At 39.5% G+C, this 17,352-nt stretch overlaps 1 protein-coding gene across 4 annotated transcripts in view; it reads left to right on the top strand.

The window, feature by feature from the left end:
- The window catches only part of HEPH (hephaestin), a 97,623-nt gene extending 83,227 nt beyond the window's left edge, over positions 1-14,396 (top strand). For 3 of the 4 annotated variants that reach the window (XM_074359027.1, XM_074359025.1, XM_045509201.2), the window contains exons 16-21: positions 3,008-3,114; positions 4,211-4,436; positions 6,964-7,103; positions 7,970-8,132; positions 11,060-11,104; positions 13,495-14,396. In XM_074359027.1, coding sequence (XP_074215128.1) covers positions 3,008-3,114; positions 4,211-4,436; positions 6,964-7,103; positions 7,970-8,132; positions 11,060-11,104; positions 13,495-13,727 — 914 coding nt within the window. In that variant the 3' untranslated portion in view covers positions 13,728-14,396. The remainder of the gene's footprint in view (positions 1-3,007; positions 3,115-4,210; positions 4,437-6,963; positions 7,104-7,969; positions 8,133-11,059; positions 11,105-13,494) is intronic. The other variant, XM_074359026.1, reaches the window with a different exon arrangement.
- The last annotated feature ends 2,956 nt before the right edge of the window (positions 14,397-17,352 follow it).

Here is a 17,352-nt window from a genome sequence, read left to right as displayed (position 1 = left end):
GGAACCAATCATATCTCCACTTTTGAGAAATCAGTCACCTCTTCTTGCAGAATTTATGGACTGGCTGCCATGGGGAAAGCCCTTCACCTACAGTTGGGTGCAATGGTGTTAGCTGGGTGGAGTGTGGCAACTTTGGCTCTGTGGGCGATCAGCATTGGCTCTGTCTCTGCGAAGGGCACAGTCGTATGGTTTACATACAGCTCCATTAACTGAGATTGGTGTCAGTGAATACTGCAGTGATCCTCAGTGGCCAAGTCTGCAGGTGTCCACAGTAGTGACAAGGATTATTTGAGGTCTCAATGGTGAAGACTAGTTGAATCCTCCTTTTTATTTTCCCCCATGGGGCAGAGATAAATGAAAGCACTCCTTTTGGCACCAAGACCACAATGTGGGTGCATGTGCAGCTGTGTCTGGGATGCCCAGAAACAGCTTTGGCTCCAGAATTTTGTGGTGTGGGATCACTCACTGCTGCAGTGGTGCTGATGTCTCAGGGGAAGAGCATCTCCTGTTGAGAGAGAAGGGTCAAGTGGTAGCTATTGTAGTGGATGTGGACCAGTAGTAACTCTTTCTAAGTAGTGGAGTCAGAACAGAGCCAGCTTCCTTTGGGAGGCTAAATGGCAGCAGTTCGTCGTGCAGGGGTGTCATTGTAGCAGTAACTCATTCTCTGGAAAAACACAGAGGTGGTGTCTCCTTGTGTGGGAGGGACACATCAGAGCCTCCTTCTTGGAGGGGTTGAGTCTTGGAGGGTTGATGGCTCCTTCTTGAGGGTGGGAGTGTTGATTGATCCTTTTGGGGAAGCAAAGTGTCTCTTTGGCTGAGAAGTTGAAGCAGATCCTTTTTGGGGTAGTAGGGAACAGTGGTGGCTCCTTCTGGGGAAGGACAAAGAATCAGTAGCTTCTCCTGGCAAATGCAGCATTGATGGCTTCTTGTCAGGGCAGCAGTTTCTTATGGGGGTAGGATAAGGGGCAGTGGCTCCTTCTCAGTAGGATGCAGTGGTGGTGGCTCCTTCTAAGGGAGTGGAGCAGTGGCAGCTCCTTCTCTGGTGTGATATATCAGCAGTGTCTCCTCGTAGAGCTAGAGGCAGAGTACCTGTGGCTCCTTGGGGGAAGGGCAGATTTGCCATGGCTGTTTGGGTAGGGGCCAGAACAGTGGCTCCTCTGGGGAGAGCAGGGAAATGGAGGCTTCTTCTTGCATGTGATTTGATGGCAGCTCCTCCTTGGTGGTGCAGAGAAGCTATGGCTTCTTTTTGGATTGGGGCAGCATGATGGTGATTCCTTCTTGTAGAGGTGGCATAGGGTCATGGACTTCAGGCAGTTAAGTTGATGAGTCAGTGTCAAGAAAGACTGCCTGGTGGTGGGGGATGCTGGTGTCCTCCTGTTATCCATTTCCCCAGTGGGGATTCCTTCTTGATGCCTAGCTATGACAGACAGGAGTGATATAGTTAAGATATTTCCTCTACACTTTTTTATTTGGCCATCTTCAGTTATTTTTTGTTTTTGTTCCACTAGGTTGCTTCACATTCTTCTTTGTATTCTGGAGCTATCTCAGAGTCATTTAGTGGGTATATAGTTCTTTATTCTTTGTTTTGGTCATTATTGTGGAGGGAAATGAGTATTGAGACCTCCTTAGTCTACCATCTTGCTGACATCTCTCTTGCATAATCGGATTTGTATAAAATGCTTAGAATAGCAAAACTATAGAGACATAAAGTAGATTAGTTGTTGCCCAGGGCTTGGGTATGAGAGTGGATTAGCAAATGATGGCTAAGAAGTGCAGGGATTTCTTTTGGTGGTAATGATTTTCCTAAAATTGGTCATAATGATGGTTACAAATTCTGTGAGTATACTAAAAACTATTGAGTTATGCACTTTACATGTGTCAATTAGTTTGCACATTATGTCTCAATAAAGCTGTTATAAAATTAATATGGCATCAGTTGGAAGATGCATTGAAGAGGGCAAGACTTGGAGGGAGATAAGCATATTAAGAGGTTTCATAGTAGTCCAATCTTAAAACTGAGTCTAAACTAAGGCAGAAATATTGAGAATTGGAAGGAAGAGTATATGGTTATAAAATATATTGTAGAGGTACAATCAATAAGACTTGCCATTTGGTTGGAGGTTCAGTGTATGACCATGGGGAGACAAAGGAGACTCAAGTTTTGAATCTGAGTAACTAGAAGGGTTTTGACATAATTACTAGACACTGGGAGCACAGACTTAGTAACAGCATTCTTTCTTCAAAGGAGGAATGTGAGTTCATAGCAACTTTATTTTTTGGTATTAAGATAATCTTCAAAAGATGCTCAGATCTTTGATTTATAATATTATGTCAGTTTCAAGTGTACAGCATAGTGATTTAATATTTTTGCAGATTATACTCCATTATAGGATATTACAATATAATGGCTATACTTCCTTGTGTTATACAGTATATCCTTGTTGCTTATCTGTTTTTTGTATGGTAGTTTGTATCTGTTAATCCTGTCAAAAATATTTAATTAATTTAAATGAATTAAAAGATGCCCAGTATCTAAATGAAAACTTTGGATTGGTACTTAATGATAAGGAATGTCTGGCTAAGTATTTGAGTCATCAATACATACAGATCAGAAAGTGACTGAAAGTTTCCATGGAGAAAGTATGGAAAAAGAGGAGAAGACTAGAGACAGAGCCTTGAAGAAACAGCTGCTTATAGGAAGCAGCAGCAGGAAAAGGAGACCAAAACAAAGTCAAAGAAGGAAGGACATTGTAAGCAGAGAGAACAGTAGCAGAGCTGCCTTACCAGAGGATTGGACCTGGATCTTTTAGGATAGGGATGCAGAAGAGAGGGTGAGAGTGTCCCAGGTGGGAGAAAAATAAAGTCACAAAAAATGAAAACTGGTATGGAAATGATGGAGAAATATCTTATAGGTCCTGGGAATCACTCAGCATAGACTTTTAGGGAGACCCGGGAATTGGGAGAAATTTCTAACCTGGTCCAACTAGACTCCTGCTACCGTTTCTAGGTGAGGTTCTCACTTACCAGTGGAACATCCCAGAGAGATCTGGCCCTGGGCCCAATGATTCTGCTTGTGTTTCCTGGATCTATTATTCTTCAGTGGATCCCATCAAGGTAAAGACAATATTGGCTTTCTGGAAGTGAGTCTCAGAAATGGGCAGACTGGTTGGCAAAAAAGAAGCTATTAAACAGATGTAGTAAGAAACCCAAACCTGAAGCCTAGGGTTTTGGGGAAATTGCTCAAATGCTGAGTTTATTTTAATATATAGGAGAGATGAAAGGAATATGTACTCATATTTGTTCTGAGGATTTTCTTCCTTGTTTCTTCTTGGATCATATAAGGCAATGTGTTCTCTTTTAAGAAACCTAGAATTGGTTGTTAAGAGACTGAAATTCTAGCCAAGATTTGGTTCTGTCTTGCCTTTGGAGTGACTTCAGACAAGTCATTCTGCCTCTTTTCACTTATTTGGAAAATGAGCATACCTATGTAGCCACTCATCCACAGCCATCTATCAGCAATCACTTATTGAGAGCCTACTACATTTTTGACATTTTACCTGGCGCTTTGGATGATATGAATGTAAGATACAGTTCCCATTTTTCAAAGAGTGTGATCTGGTTGTGGGAGGCAGATGAATATAAACATAATGTTAGCAGTAAAAATCTAAAATATGAGTATAAATATATATATAATATATTCTAAATATAGCACAGTATTAGCAGCTCCTTAAAACCATATAATAGAAAGTGCTGTGGGGGATCCATGAGACAGTGATTACTTCTTCTTGGAGAAGGAGATGAATCAGAGAGAAATGGAGAAGGCATCATAATGGTAGGTACATGTACCTTGTGCTTTGAAAGCTGAACAGCAGTATGACATAAGATAAAGGATATGGTGGAGGGGTGGGCATTATAGGAAGAAGAAACAGCCTGAGAAAAAGGTACTGGGTTGTGAAAGTGATTGGTAGGTTTGGAGATCAATGAATAATCCAGCTGAGCTAAAGCATAGGTGAGATAACACATTTTACCTGTGTTCCAAGATGACTGTGAGGATGAATTTAGAAAATACAGCTTAGATGCTTATAAATGCAAGACATTATGATGAAGTGCTGGAAACACAGTGTGCTTATCAGCCTGGCTCCCTGCATAGCACTACCACCCAGGAACAATTCCAACTATTTCAGCCTCTCCCCTTCCCTCCTATCCTCAGGACATGTATAGTGGCCTGGTGGGACCCTTGACCATCTGCCGAAAGGGCATCCTGGAGCCCTATGGAGGACGGCGTGACATGGACCGAGAATTTGTCTTGCTATTCTTGATTTTTGATGAGAACCAGTCTTGGTATCTGGAGGAGAATGTGGCAACTCACGGACCCCAGGAGCCAGGCCGTGTTAACCTACAAGATGAAACTTTCTTGGAGAGCAATAAAATGCATGGTCTGTAGAAAAGAACCTACCTCTCTTCCAAACAAGTCCTTACTGGTTGCACGATTGCATGGAGGTATCTGATAGACCCATCACTGCCTAAGGGAGCATAATTCCTGAAAGGATAGGAAGGTAGGAGGGTGGAATGGGGAAAAATTAAAAGAAATATCTCCTACTACAGTATTATACATTTTATACACAGAACAGATAATGTGGTCCACATTTAATCAGGTGCCAGAAAGCAGGAAGTTGACTCTAAAGCTGCTGTGGTGACACCAGCACATTTTAACATATTAAAGAAGGCAATTTGGACATTCATTACCCTCAATATACCTGATGCACTGGCTGATTAGGGCCCCTCTGCTTAAAAATTCTCAGTTTATTTTCTCAATATTATCTTATTTCCTTACCATTCTGGATCTGAGATCTGCTTTCTCAATAAATTCTAATATAGATAGATGAAGAACAGCTTGCCTTGTAGTCTATTTTTAAAACAAAGTTTCAATTTACAGATTGAAGAATTGGAGAGAGCCTTAGAGAGCAGCATGCTGGGTTTTTATTATATACAAATAAGAGCTTTTTGATCCTCCAATGGATTCTGGAGGGAAATTGTGCATCCAAGCCTTTCTTTGTTCTAGAGATTTGTGTATCTTTCTTTTTTGAAGAAAGAGAAAATCTCAAATAAGAGGAAGAACTTAGTGCAGTGGAGTGCAATATTTCTTTGATTTGAGGATATGTTGCACCTTTAATAGTGACTTTAATGGAACTCAAAAGTACTATCTCATTATCACACAGATTTTAGCTATTTCCCCTTAATGGAGATATAAGTGATTCACATTGGAACAGATGATTCACAAATCTTACAAAGTGAAATTGTTAGCTCCTTTCAAATCAGAGAAATAAACTGCCCAAGACAAAAAGGGAATGAGGACAAAGATCTTGCTAGTGCAGGGATTTGGCTAATGCCCATGTCCATCTGCTTGTTTATGTGTTTATTCATCCAAAATCTTCAGGTATCAATCTATCTATCTATCTATCTATCTATCTATCTATCTATCTATCTACCTACCTACCTACCTACCTACCTACCTACCTATATACCTACCTATCAATTATTTGTTGAACACTCAGAGAGGCACTGGAGGTAAAGAGATAAATAATGTTGAAATCTGAGGGCAAATAAATAATATCCTTCCCCTTCCTTCCATATTCCTGAACCAACTGAGAAAAAGACGAGATGCTTAAGATTAAATATGAACTTACCAAGAAGGCAAACTGAATTTAGCTCTGCAACTAAATGGGCTTGCTAACACTCCCCTTGTAATGGATAGATTTTCGACCCATGTCCCTGACATAGAGGGACAATAGTTCTCCTCCTTCACAGGGGCAGAATCTTTTCCACAATGTAGTAGTAAATCATTGGCACTGCTTTCTGTGGTCAGACTGATCCAAGAGAGAGAAGAATCAGAAAGGGCTGAGTTGAGCATATTTGGTTCCTTTTCTCACACAAAATGCACAATTTGGTGAGAGTAAATACAGAAGCAGGCTATAAATGCTCCTTCCATTATTTCCCCTCTTGGGATATGGAGTGGAAATTATCTTCCCTCTGTGAGAATATGAAAAGTGGGGGAAGGTACCCTGAGTATAGTTTTGACAATGTGTATTAACATGATGATAAGTGGTTTGTCATCTTTGAAGCATAGGATGTGGCCTGGGAAGAGGCAGATGATGAATCCCATGAATTAATATCATTATTTATTCCAAGAATGTGACAAGTATTATTTTTTAAATTATTGTAGGCTTAGGTGTCTTATGATTGTTCTGAAGAATACAAGGAAATTATAGTACTATAGTACATACATTCACTTCTTGCTAACTAGAAACCTGCAACCTAGAGGGGATATGAAATTCCCCAAATAAAAAGATAAGCAAATGGAAAAAGCAGTTTCTGGTGAATTTCAAAGAGTGGTACAGAGAGTACTGGACAAGTGGAAGAGGATGCAGGGAATGAGAGATACTAAGAGGAGCTAGATCAGGGAAGTGTTCTTGGAGGAGATGAAGGTATGACTGGGCTTTGAAAAGATGGATAAAGAGAGGCAGAATTTCTGGAAGAGAAGATCAGAAGCATGAGCAAGGACACAAAGAACATGAATATTGAGCCATATCAGAGGAGTTGGTAAAGAAATCACCCTAATGAGAATAAATGTGTTGGATAGTGGTATGCGAGTCTGGGAAGGTAGTTTGGGGTTATATTTTAAAGGACATTGTTGACTGAGATAAGAAGTCTTGAACTTGATCTTTTGGGCAGGAGGGAGCTATTAAAAGTATTTTAAGTAGCCAAATGCCTTGGTCAAATTAGTTATTTAGAAAGACCACTCTTATAACACCAATGTGGAAGATAGACTAAAGGAGGACAAATGGAATAGAGATAAGAGAAGTTAGGCTATTGCTATCATTAGAGATGATAGCTATTAGCTCTAGGGCAGTGGCAATGGAAAGTCAAAATGAGAGATATAAAATACTTTTTGTTCTTTTACAGCCATTAATGGAAAGCTCTATGCCAACCTCAAGGGCCTTACCATGTACCAAGGAGAACGAGTGGCCTGGTACATGCTTGCCATGGGCCAAGAAACTGACCTACACACTATCCATTTCCATGCAGAAAGCTTTCTCTATCGGGTGAGCTGGAAAGAGGGCTGAGTCCCTCAGGGATGATTAGAAAAGTGATTTGATACCCAATAAGGAAGAAGAGAATAGCAAGAAACAAGATAATAATCAGTTAAAAAGACGAGAGTTCTTGTACATGGAGTATTAAACTGGGAATTCTAGTTTGGCTTTGTATCCATGGGTCAGACATTTCTCTCTAGGTTTTAGCTTTCCCCTCTGATATAGAAGAAATGAGTGGCTCATTTATGGGATAAGGAGATTGAAGGAATGTAATTGGATCTCAGTCAAGGACTTGAGACTCAGTGAACAGTCATCCTAAGAGCAAGGAATTTCAGAGTGATATTTCGGAAACTCTGAAAGTCCTTAATCCATTATAAGAACTTTACTTTAGGAACTACATGGAAAAACATGTAGGTTTTGAGGAAGAAAATTTAGTCTTAGGAAAAAGGGTCAGACTTGTAGGCATTAATGTAGACTTAAAGATCTAGAAGTTCTGATAAAGGTGATGACATGGAGGAGAAACAATTGAGTTTCATTTCTAAAGGAAATATGTGGATCCTTTTTGGGGTCAAGGCTTAAACCTGATGAAAATTATGGAGATACCAGTTTTTTAGCCCCCTAATGAAAGCTGGAATGGCTTTTAACTTAGGTCACTTTATGAAAAAGTAAGGATGAGAGAGTCTCCTCTGCTGAGTCAGTTTGTATGGGTGGGTTCATAGGGGAGATGGATAAGGTGGAATTTTTAAGTTGCTCTCTGGTCTACAAATCTTGGAGTCTCAAGACCCTGATGTAGACATCCAAGCCTTTAGTTCCTATAAGCTCTGAGATGATCTCTATACCCTTCATCTTCTCTCCCCCATCCCCAATCTCTCTTGCAGAGTGGAGAGAGCTACCGGGCAGATGTGGTAGATCTGTTCCCAGGGACTTTTGAGGTTGTGGAGATGGTGGCCAGCAACCCTGGGACATGGCTGATGCACTGCCATGTTACAGACCATGTCCATGCTGGCATGGAGACCCTCTTTACGGTCCTGTCCCAAAGAGGTAAGGCCTAATTAACCAAGATAGATTATCTTCTAGCACTGTATCCAGCTTATAGGAGCCAGATAATCCCAAGAAGTGTCTTGCACCTGTCCTTCTCATCCCTAGAAGAACCAGGGCTTGAGACAGAAAAGGTATTCACCCTAAGGTATTCTCTCAACAAATATTTCTCATTCTCTATTGCTCCCCTGATCTGGTCCCCTCCTAATTTCTTTGACACCTGTTGAGTTCACATAGATTGACCTAGGCTGAAACTGGTTGAACTCTATGCATTGATGCTTAGTGAAGGTTTGCTTCCTTTGAATACATTTAGTTTGTATATAAATTTATTATTTCAGAGTTTATTAGAGGCACTGACTATTTCAAAGAATCTTGCTAATGAGTTCTTTAAAAAAAAAGAAAAAGAAATATAATTCTAAAAGTAACATCTTAATTGGTTTGTTTTGTTGGGATTGTGAAAGGCAGTCATTTCTGTCCTGGAACAACTCTGTCTAAGACTAGAAAGAGATATTGTCCATCAATTACAGCTTATCCCAGAGTTGCTACCAAGGGTGGAAAAAGTTTTTTTTTTCCTTTACATTTGTTATATAATGAAGGAGTAGCTGAGGTAATTTCTTTACTAATCAATCTTCATTCATCATCAAGAACATAGAAGGGTAGGTTGTGTTGGATTGTATGTCTTTGGATCATTAAAGGGCAGTATCTCACTTCTTAAGCCTCTTTACATGAATATGTACTCAGAACTATCCCCCTTCTAAGAGGCCCTATAGAACCTCCTGGGACCCACAGGAATCAGGGGAGTTTCTTTTCTCTTATGTTTTTTTTTTTTTAAATCATACTATTTTGAAAACTGGTAGTACTAGGGGAGGTGTTCTGGAATTCCCAGCCATTGGCACTCTATCAGCAGGAATAGAAAGTGGGAAAACATTTTGGGCATTCAAATAGGACTAGCAAACCAGGGTAGAAGATACAACTCTGCCATTTACACCCAGGGATGGAGACAAATGATTGTACACTATGATTTCCTATATCTTTGGAAAGCTTTGTTCTCTGGTAACCCATACTGCTAGAATGTGTCTCCCAGTTACTATTCTACTACTGTTTCCACCACCCAGACAAGCACACAGAATTCTTTGTTGTGTTCTGTCAGCCCTCAGAACCAAAGTGATGAATTGATGCTATATTGATCAATATGCTATAAATCCAAAGTGACAGACTGTCTCCACATGTAATAGTGGGTCATCCCAAATATGGACTATCTAATAGATAAGAGGCTATCAGTACACATCATCAAAGAACTTCCATGAATAAGGATAGCTCATATCTCTTTATAAGAATGAGCCAGCCCATAAATCTTATCTGTTTGCCTTTTTGATTGTTTATACCCTACTGTGATCTAATTTGATATTGTTCCAACCACATATGAGTTAACAGCCAACCAGAGGGAAGAGTTGAAGACAAGTAGGGAATAAAGAACTAATTGTTGAGAAAAAGACCCTGGTGAAGAAGCAGGTGATGAAAATCAGAGCTACAATAAAAGATTAAAGTAGAGTAAGGTCATTTTCTTCTACTAAAATAAGAGAGAAAACAGAAAAGGATTAATGTGTAGATTTGGATGAGAGGCTTGACAAAAAGGTAGATTATTTCTCTCTATTCATTTGTGTTTCATCTGTGATGGAAGAGAGAGTCATCTGCTGAGAGTGATAGATAGATAGTAGGATAAGGGGCTTGAGGAAAGTGGGCATAGGTTTGAAATAACCACTCTGGAAAATGAGAAAAAAAGTTATTCCGAGTGATGGAAAATAAATTATTGCTAAGCAGCATTCAGAACTTAAAGTTGGACACAAAGGATACTGATCTTTAAAATTGTGTGATGCGATGCTTCCCCACCAGCAGTCAGCATACCAGAAAAAAAAAATGCAAGGAAAGCATAGTTACTGGGATTTCAGTGAATGATTATAAAACCCACAAGTTAGTAGTTGAAGTGATGGACAATGGAATTTAGCCTGACTAGGGACAGAAGAGAAGACAGGATGAAGCTGGTGGGTCTAGGAAAAAATAGAAGGGTCCAGGAGTTAGAGGTCTTCATGACAGAATAACAGGTGAAGTGGAATAAATAGCATAAGAGCATGGAAAGGATAGGATGCTGTTGTTAAATTTTAGATTTCTGAAGTGGAGCAATTTTGCATAATAAGTCCAATGTGACCAAAGTAGTGGTTGACAGAACTGGAGTATATATGAAAGTCATTGGAGCTAAGCAATCCAAAAATTGTGAGGCTTCAGTGTTGGATAGGTCAACACTCATGATGAGAATTGAGGAGGAGTAAGATTGAGCCACATACCAAAGACTTCCATGAATGAAGAGAACTGTTAGGTAACAGTGGCAATAAGTGGTTGTGGTTTTTCTAGTCAAATAATAGGAGCCTCAAAAGGGATGGATCTTTGCAAAGAGGGAATGGATAATAAATAATCTCAAAGCAGTATTGAGAGGACATAAAAGAAGCATAGTCCTCAGAGAAGAGCTCAGCCTCATTAAAATAACAAGAAGAAGTATTCTGAGAAGAGGCTGAATATGCAGGGATATAAGTTTGACAAAGAGCAGGGGCTTCCTGAAGGGAGGCTGGAAAAGGGCAGTAAAGAGAGCAATAATGGAGATTGAGAAAGTGCCAATAAATATGTAAATAATGGCAGAGAGGTGACTTATCTTTTGGACTCTTAAGCCTATGCACTTGCTCGTATTTTGTGTCACTGCTCAAAATTAAATTAACATACCAATGTTGATTTTGAATATAAGATAGTTAATTCAAGGCACCATCATTTTGCTTACTATACCACAGACAGTTTCTTCAAACCGATGCTAACATCCTACAACAAGCTTGTGGATAGGTAGGAAGAAAAACAGGACTAACCTCTTTTTTTTTTCCTTCTAGAACACTTAAGCACTACCACCACCATCACTGAAGAAATTGGAAAAGGTAGGGAGAATGATGCATAGAGTGGGTAGTTATACGTGTTATGCATTTGGGGAAATGTGCAATGTCTCTAGAAGATGGGTTTCACATGACTGAAATGTGGACCACAACACTAGCAGAAAGCATCCTGAGATTTATTTAAGACTTCAGAAGCCAAGAACCTAAGGTTCAGCAGAATTCAGAGAATAAACTTTTAGCAGGTTTATTCTCTCTCACCCCCATGCCCAACCTCCTGAGTTGGGGAAAATAGCCTCATTTCCAGCTGAAGACTCCTGTCTTAGGCCTCCCATCTAATATGTGATGGGGAAGAAAATTCAAGATCTTGCTGAGTTGTGTGTGAAGGAGTTATCTGTAGTGATGTTTTACCCACAGGGACAGTGTGAAACTAGGAAAAATATCATTCGGTCTGCACTGGCTAATTTTATGCTTGCATCCATGGAATAATAACTGACTCTTTGGAACCAAGAGCCCTTCAAGAAAATAGAGATTCTTGTCTTATCCAAGCTCAGTTAAAATAGTGCTTTCACTTTCCACCCCATTTGTACCTGGACTGAGAAAGGCTCAGAAAATTATGAAACAATGAATGTTAGAGATCACCGGTTTAGTCTGGAGATTTTTCAGCTCTGTTTGGAATAGTCCCAATGATCTGCCTAAGAGTCTTATAAACTGTCAAACAGGGGACTAGGGTATGACATAGAGGGGTTGGGGAGAGGTAAGGTGAGGTGGAGAGAGTGGAGAGCTGTACATATAAGTGTATGTTTTTGTATATATATATATATATATATATATATACACACACACACACACACAGATATTTGTGTGTATATACATATTTTGTGCATATATTTATACTTTTATACATATTTATATATACATATATGCATTTGTGCATATTTGTGTGTATATACATACAAACATCTTCATAAACTCTTGTTTGTTGAAAAGTTCCATGGTGGGAACAAAAATCCTCAAAACTGGTGATCTAATAAAACCCAATATTTTCTTTATGAGAAACTGAGGGATGGGGAGTGATTTTTCCAAGGTCATAAGAGGAGTAAGTGATAGAATACAAACTCAAAACCAGGATGTTTTCCAGTTTCTGTTTGAACTCATTATAGTTCATCTTCTCTCAGTTCTGTAAGAACATTCATTCATCCAGTTATATAATCGCTAAACACATGCTTACTTACAGGAACACCAAAAAAGTAAGATGTAGTCACTATTTTCCAGGAGATTCAAGTCTAAAAGTGGAATGAGACACAGAAACAATAATTGCAGTGCTGGATGATACACATTATTTAAAAAGGGACAAATAATAATAACAACTATTAATTATTGTGCATTTGATACCTTCCAGGTACTATGCTAAATACTTTATAAATATTAACTCACTTAAACTTCACAATAAACCTCTGAAATAAGTATGGTTATTATCCCCATTTTTAAAAGAGGAGACTGAAATCCAGAAGTGAGGGGAATTGGCCCAAGCAAGTAAATTGTTGAAGTACCAATAGTACAGGTACTTTGGAAACACAGAAGGAAGGACCATTAACTGTCCAACTGAATTGATGAAAGCTTTGCTGAGACCTATAATGTTTAAGCTGGGGATAGAAAGGTGAGGAGGAAGAAAGGGTGTTCAGGCAAAGGGAGCAGCTTGAGAAAATCTTGGAAGTCTGAAGGAGGATAGCCCATTATGGACAACAAAGAATGAGTTGTTGTGGCTAAAGAGTAGTAAACAAGGTAAATAAGAGTAGGGTACCATAGAGCCTGATTGTGAGAGTTGGAATGCCTGATGAGTGTGAGCTTTACTCCTTAGGTTAATTGGAGATCATCAAAAGTTTGTAAGCCAGGAACTAAAAGAATCAGGTATTTCACCTAGAAAGATCAATGTGACTTCAGTGTTACCATGACCCAAAGAGGTAAGAGATCAGACAGCACAGTGGCAGGCTTTTGTCATACTCCAGTGTTCAAAGTGAATATTGATAAGCTAGAGGATTGAGTCAAACTGCTTCTCAGGTGTTTCTACTTACTGCTCCCAGTTCTAACCTCTGAAACCATGCAAACCAAATCCAATTCTTATTTTTTCTACATCTCAGACCTTTATATATTTAAAGAAATATGTCAAGGACCTTCTCACTCTGAATCTGAGCTCTTTTCTTGGGGGAATTGGAACCTCAGTGCTTCCTAAGGATTTTCTCAGCTATGACATTTTGCTACACTGATTCTCTGTCCTCTGAATCTATCATCATTGGCTGATCTTTTGGGGATAAAGACAGTTCTTCTGTCTTATTTGGATGGGCTTATTTCTCTTCTCCTGGGTGTTGACAGTAAAAGATGCCTTTTTAGAGTACTCTCCAACCTAGGCTCCTCATTTTCCTCTTGTTTCATTTCAGCAGCAATCCTCAGAAACATTGAAGAAGGCAATGTGAGGATGCTGGGCATGCAGATCCCTGTAAAGGATATTGAGTTGCTGGCTTCTGTCTTGATTGCTATGGGTGTTATTCTCCTGCTCATTGCTCTGGCTCTTTGTGGTGTGGTGTGGTACCAGCATCGGCAGAGAAAGCTACGGCGCAACAGGAGGTCCATCCTAGATGACAGCTTCAAGCTTCTGTCTCTCAAGCAGTAACAGATGGATCCTGGAACTGTACATCAGGAATACACTCCCATCAGGCCATAGACTAGCATCTGATTCCACTGTCAAAGGGATGTGAGTGATACAGAGGCAGAGGAGAGAATCAAACTCATCTGAGTGTTTCTTCACTTATTTATTTACATGGAAATGATATGCTTTCTTTTTCTTTAGTTTCTTTGCTCCACTTTGGGACCTGGGGATAGGTAAGCCCACTAATATCGTATATCACAAATTTCAACAGATATATCACCCATTAACACTTGGAAGTTCTGGAAATTTCTAAAAGCTGATTCTTCTCACAAAGTAGATACCAAAAGTAAGGCTCATTGATTAGGTTTCTACTACTTTCCAGGACCTAGGCAATTTCATTCTGAACCAAGGCTAAGTGAGCTGTGAAGATAATCCACATCTAAACTAAGAGCTAAGAACATAAGCATTATGGGGAATGGCTGGGTGGGATTTGAAGATCCAAATTGTATTTTGATTTTCCTTGGCAGTGGACTGTTTTGGAGAAGTGGGTAAATGGAATACTGTTGTCATGAGCAACCACAACCTCTGGAGCCAGAAGCTCCTCAGGAAGCCAGTCCTCCTAAAGAGAATGTTGAGCGTCCTCTCCATGTTTCAGGCAGAAATTCTGGTACATTAAAGTGCTTGTTAAAACACTGTAAGAGTGAACTTGGTGATTTTGATTGTCTCTGTGTCTTCTGGGAGGTTGTGACTGTGAAAAAGAGAGCACTCAGGGAGTGAGGGTTTGTGACGGTTGTGCTAGGGTTGGACATAGAATGAATCTCTGCCTATCCTTTGTGGACCCTTCACGTTTTTGTTTTGGAAGTGAAGATGCTGTCCTAGAGGAAGCCTCAACATCAGAGTGGCAGGAACCATCTTTTGGCCCTTAAGCGCCAAATGTATTCTGAATGCTAAGAAAAGGGAAATAGAGTGCTAAGACTGGGCTGAAACCTTTCCACTCAGCAAGGAGAGGTGGGCACAGATCTAGAGGGCTCTTTTGGCAGCTAGGGATGTGAGAGGTCTACTTGCGATATTGGGGGCCTCTTTATAGGACAGAGCCCTTCCCTCTGGTAATTTAAAGCAATATTCCTTTCAAGGCTCTCTAAAACCTGGATGAGAGAACACAGACAAGAGATAGAGTAGGGATGGGATACAATGGCCCACTCTTACTACATTATCTATAATACCTTTTTACATGGCAAGTGGAGAACAGAAGACACATCAAGGAGAGTGGAAACAATGACTGAAATGCATAGTGGTTTATACATTACAAAGCATCTAATACTTGATTGCATTTGACTTACTTTAGTTCTTTCAGGGTGCTACTTTGTTTTAGGATTCAGTAAACAAATGATCAGAAAGAGTAAATGACTCTGCCCCAGATCATTCAGCTACAAATTAAGCAGGGATTCAAGTCTTCATCTACTTGACTCTAAATACCTGCTTCATCCTTCTATATCATGGAAATTCTACTAATCTCCATCATTTGTACTTACATTGAATCCAACTTTCCTTTCTTTTCAGCAAACCTGTCTGCCTATTTATCATATCCTTCCAGATTAAATGTAGAAACTCACAGAACTGATGTTCAATTGCCAAATAATGTTGAAGATTGGAGGTTAAAACACAGACCAGAGCCTATCATTCATCGTGGTTTACTGCGATCAATGGCTTTGTGGAGAGCTTTACTGGAAATCTCAGAAATATATCAGGAGCAGAGGCAGGATAAGATTTGGATTGCTAGTCATAAAATCAAATGAGGGTATTTAAGCCATTGTATAATCAATGCACTTAACAGCAGAACTGTCAGTGTGTTGTTAACATGGAGGTTATTTAAAAGCCAGTGTACTCTGGGGACTCCAGTCAATTATTAGTTATTAACTAGCAACTGAAAAGTTATTAACTTGGTCTTAGTCATGAATCTGAGACAAGTAGAAGTAAGTGGGATGAGAATATATTTCTTCTGAGTGTATAATTCTGCTCCATATTGGGGAACATAAGCTCAAGCCCATGTCTTTCATGAAGGGATGTATCTTTGTGGTGGTGGGTTTGATCCTTGTAGGAACATAGGAAACGTTTTTGACAATTAAGTGGCACTTTCATACATTCAATTGCTCAAGCCAGAAATCCCCTAAGTCAGCACATAAGTGAGTCTTTGTTTGATTTACCTCAAAAATATCTTTTATTTATTCATCTGTTTCTGTTTTTATTGCTATCATCCCAGTCTAAAGCACAACTATCTGTTACCTGGACTTATGTGATGGCCTCCTGCTTTCTTTCCTCTACATTCACTCTATCCTCTACAATTGATTCTCCATGCAGAAAAGTCACTTTTGAAAAAATAAATTGGACTTCCAGTTTAGATGAGCTGCCATAGACTCATCTCTTCCTGGAGATAAATAAAAACTGGAAATAATAAAAGAAGCAACAATAGAAGGACTGGAAAAGGTAGAAATAGGAAAGCAGCCTGGAGAAGAACAGAGAAACACAGCAACTGGGCATGTCCCTAACACTTAACCTAGCAGAATGAAGCCCAAGGTCAAAGAGAAGTCTTAGTGACAACCACCAGTGGGTCTGGAGACACTGGAAAGGGGGGTTGGGGAAGACCCTTGCTGACACCAAGTAGCCAGGGAAGCTGCTTCTCATCTCTGCTGGCTAAACAGTCCCTTCCCCCCAGTTAGATATTAGGAAGCAACTGCAAGGAAAATCTCAACATAGCAAGCTGCAACTAAGGAAGCACTCTTTGCGCCTGCAAGCTGGAGAATCCCTTTCCCTGCCCAGAGAAAATAAGTGGCTCTGGCAGGGATCAACAGGAGCCCCAGTGACATCAGAGAAATCAAGCAGAACAAACCAGCACAGCAAAGTCTCTGAATGTCTCTGAACATTCCATTGCCACTGGAAAACAAAATTATGGCAGGACTTGCATGCTAAACATAAGCAAGGTTTTTGCCTTCTAAAACACATTGTTTTAATATGGTTCAGATTTCCACCATGTCAAAAACTAGGAAAATCACAACTTGAATGAGAAAAGACAACCAACAGACACAACCACTGAGATGAATCAGATATTCAAATTACCTGAATAGGATTTTAAATCAGCCATTATAAAAATGCTTCAACAAGCAATTACAAATATTCTTGAGATAAATTAAAAAAAAATCTCAGCAAAGCAATAAAAGTTATAAAAAGGAAAACAAATATGAAACTGGAAAAGAGAATAGCTGAAATTAAAAAAAAAAAAACTCACTGGTTGGGTGCAATAGTAGAGATGACAGATAATTTAGTGACTGGAGGGTGAATCAACAGAATTTACTCAATGCAAATGGAGAAAATGGACTGAGTGAAGAGAGCCCCATGAGCTTATACAATAAAAGCAACAAATCCAGCATTTACATTATGGATTCCTAGAAGAGAAGAAAGAAGATATGACTGAAATATTCAAAGAAATAGTGGTTGAAAACTCCCCAAATGTGGCAAAAGATATGTCTACAGATTCAATAAGTTGAATGAACCTCAAATAGGAAAACACAAAGGAATCCATGCCAAGATATAGCCTATTGCATTTCTAAAAACTAAAATCAAAGAAAAAACTTAAAAACATCCAAAGAGAAGC

Source organism: Camelus bactrianus, chromosome X (genome assembly GCF_048773025.1).
Source record: "Camelus bactrianus isolate YW-2024 breed Bactrian camel chromosome X, ASM4877302v1, whole genome shotgun sequence".
Lineage (NCBI taxonomy): Eukaryota > Metazoa > Chordata > Mammalia > Artiodactyla > Camelidae > Camelus > Camelus bactrianus.
The sequence above is the reverse complement of the archived record's forward strand: the minus strand, read 5'-3'. Positions and strand labels throughout refer to the sequence as shown.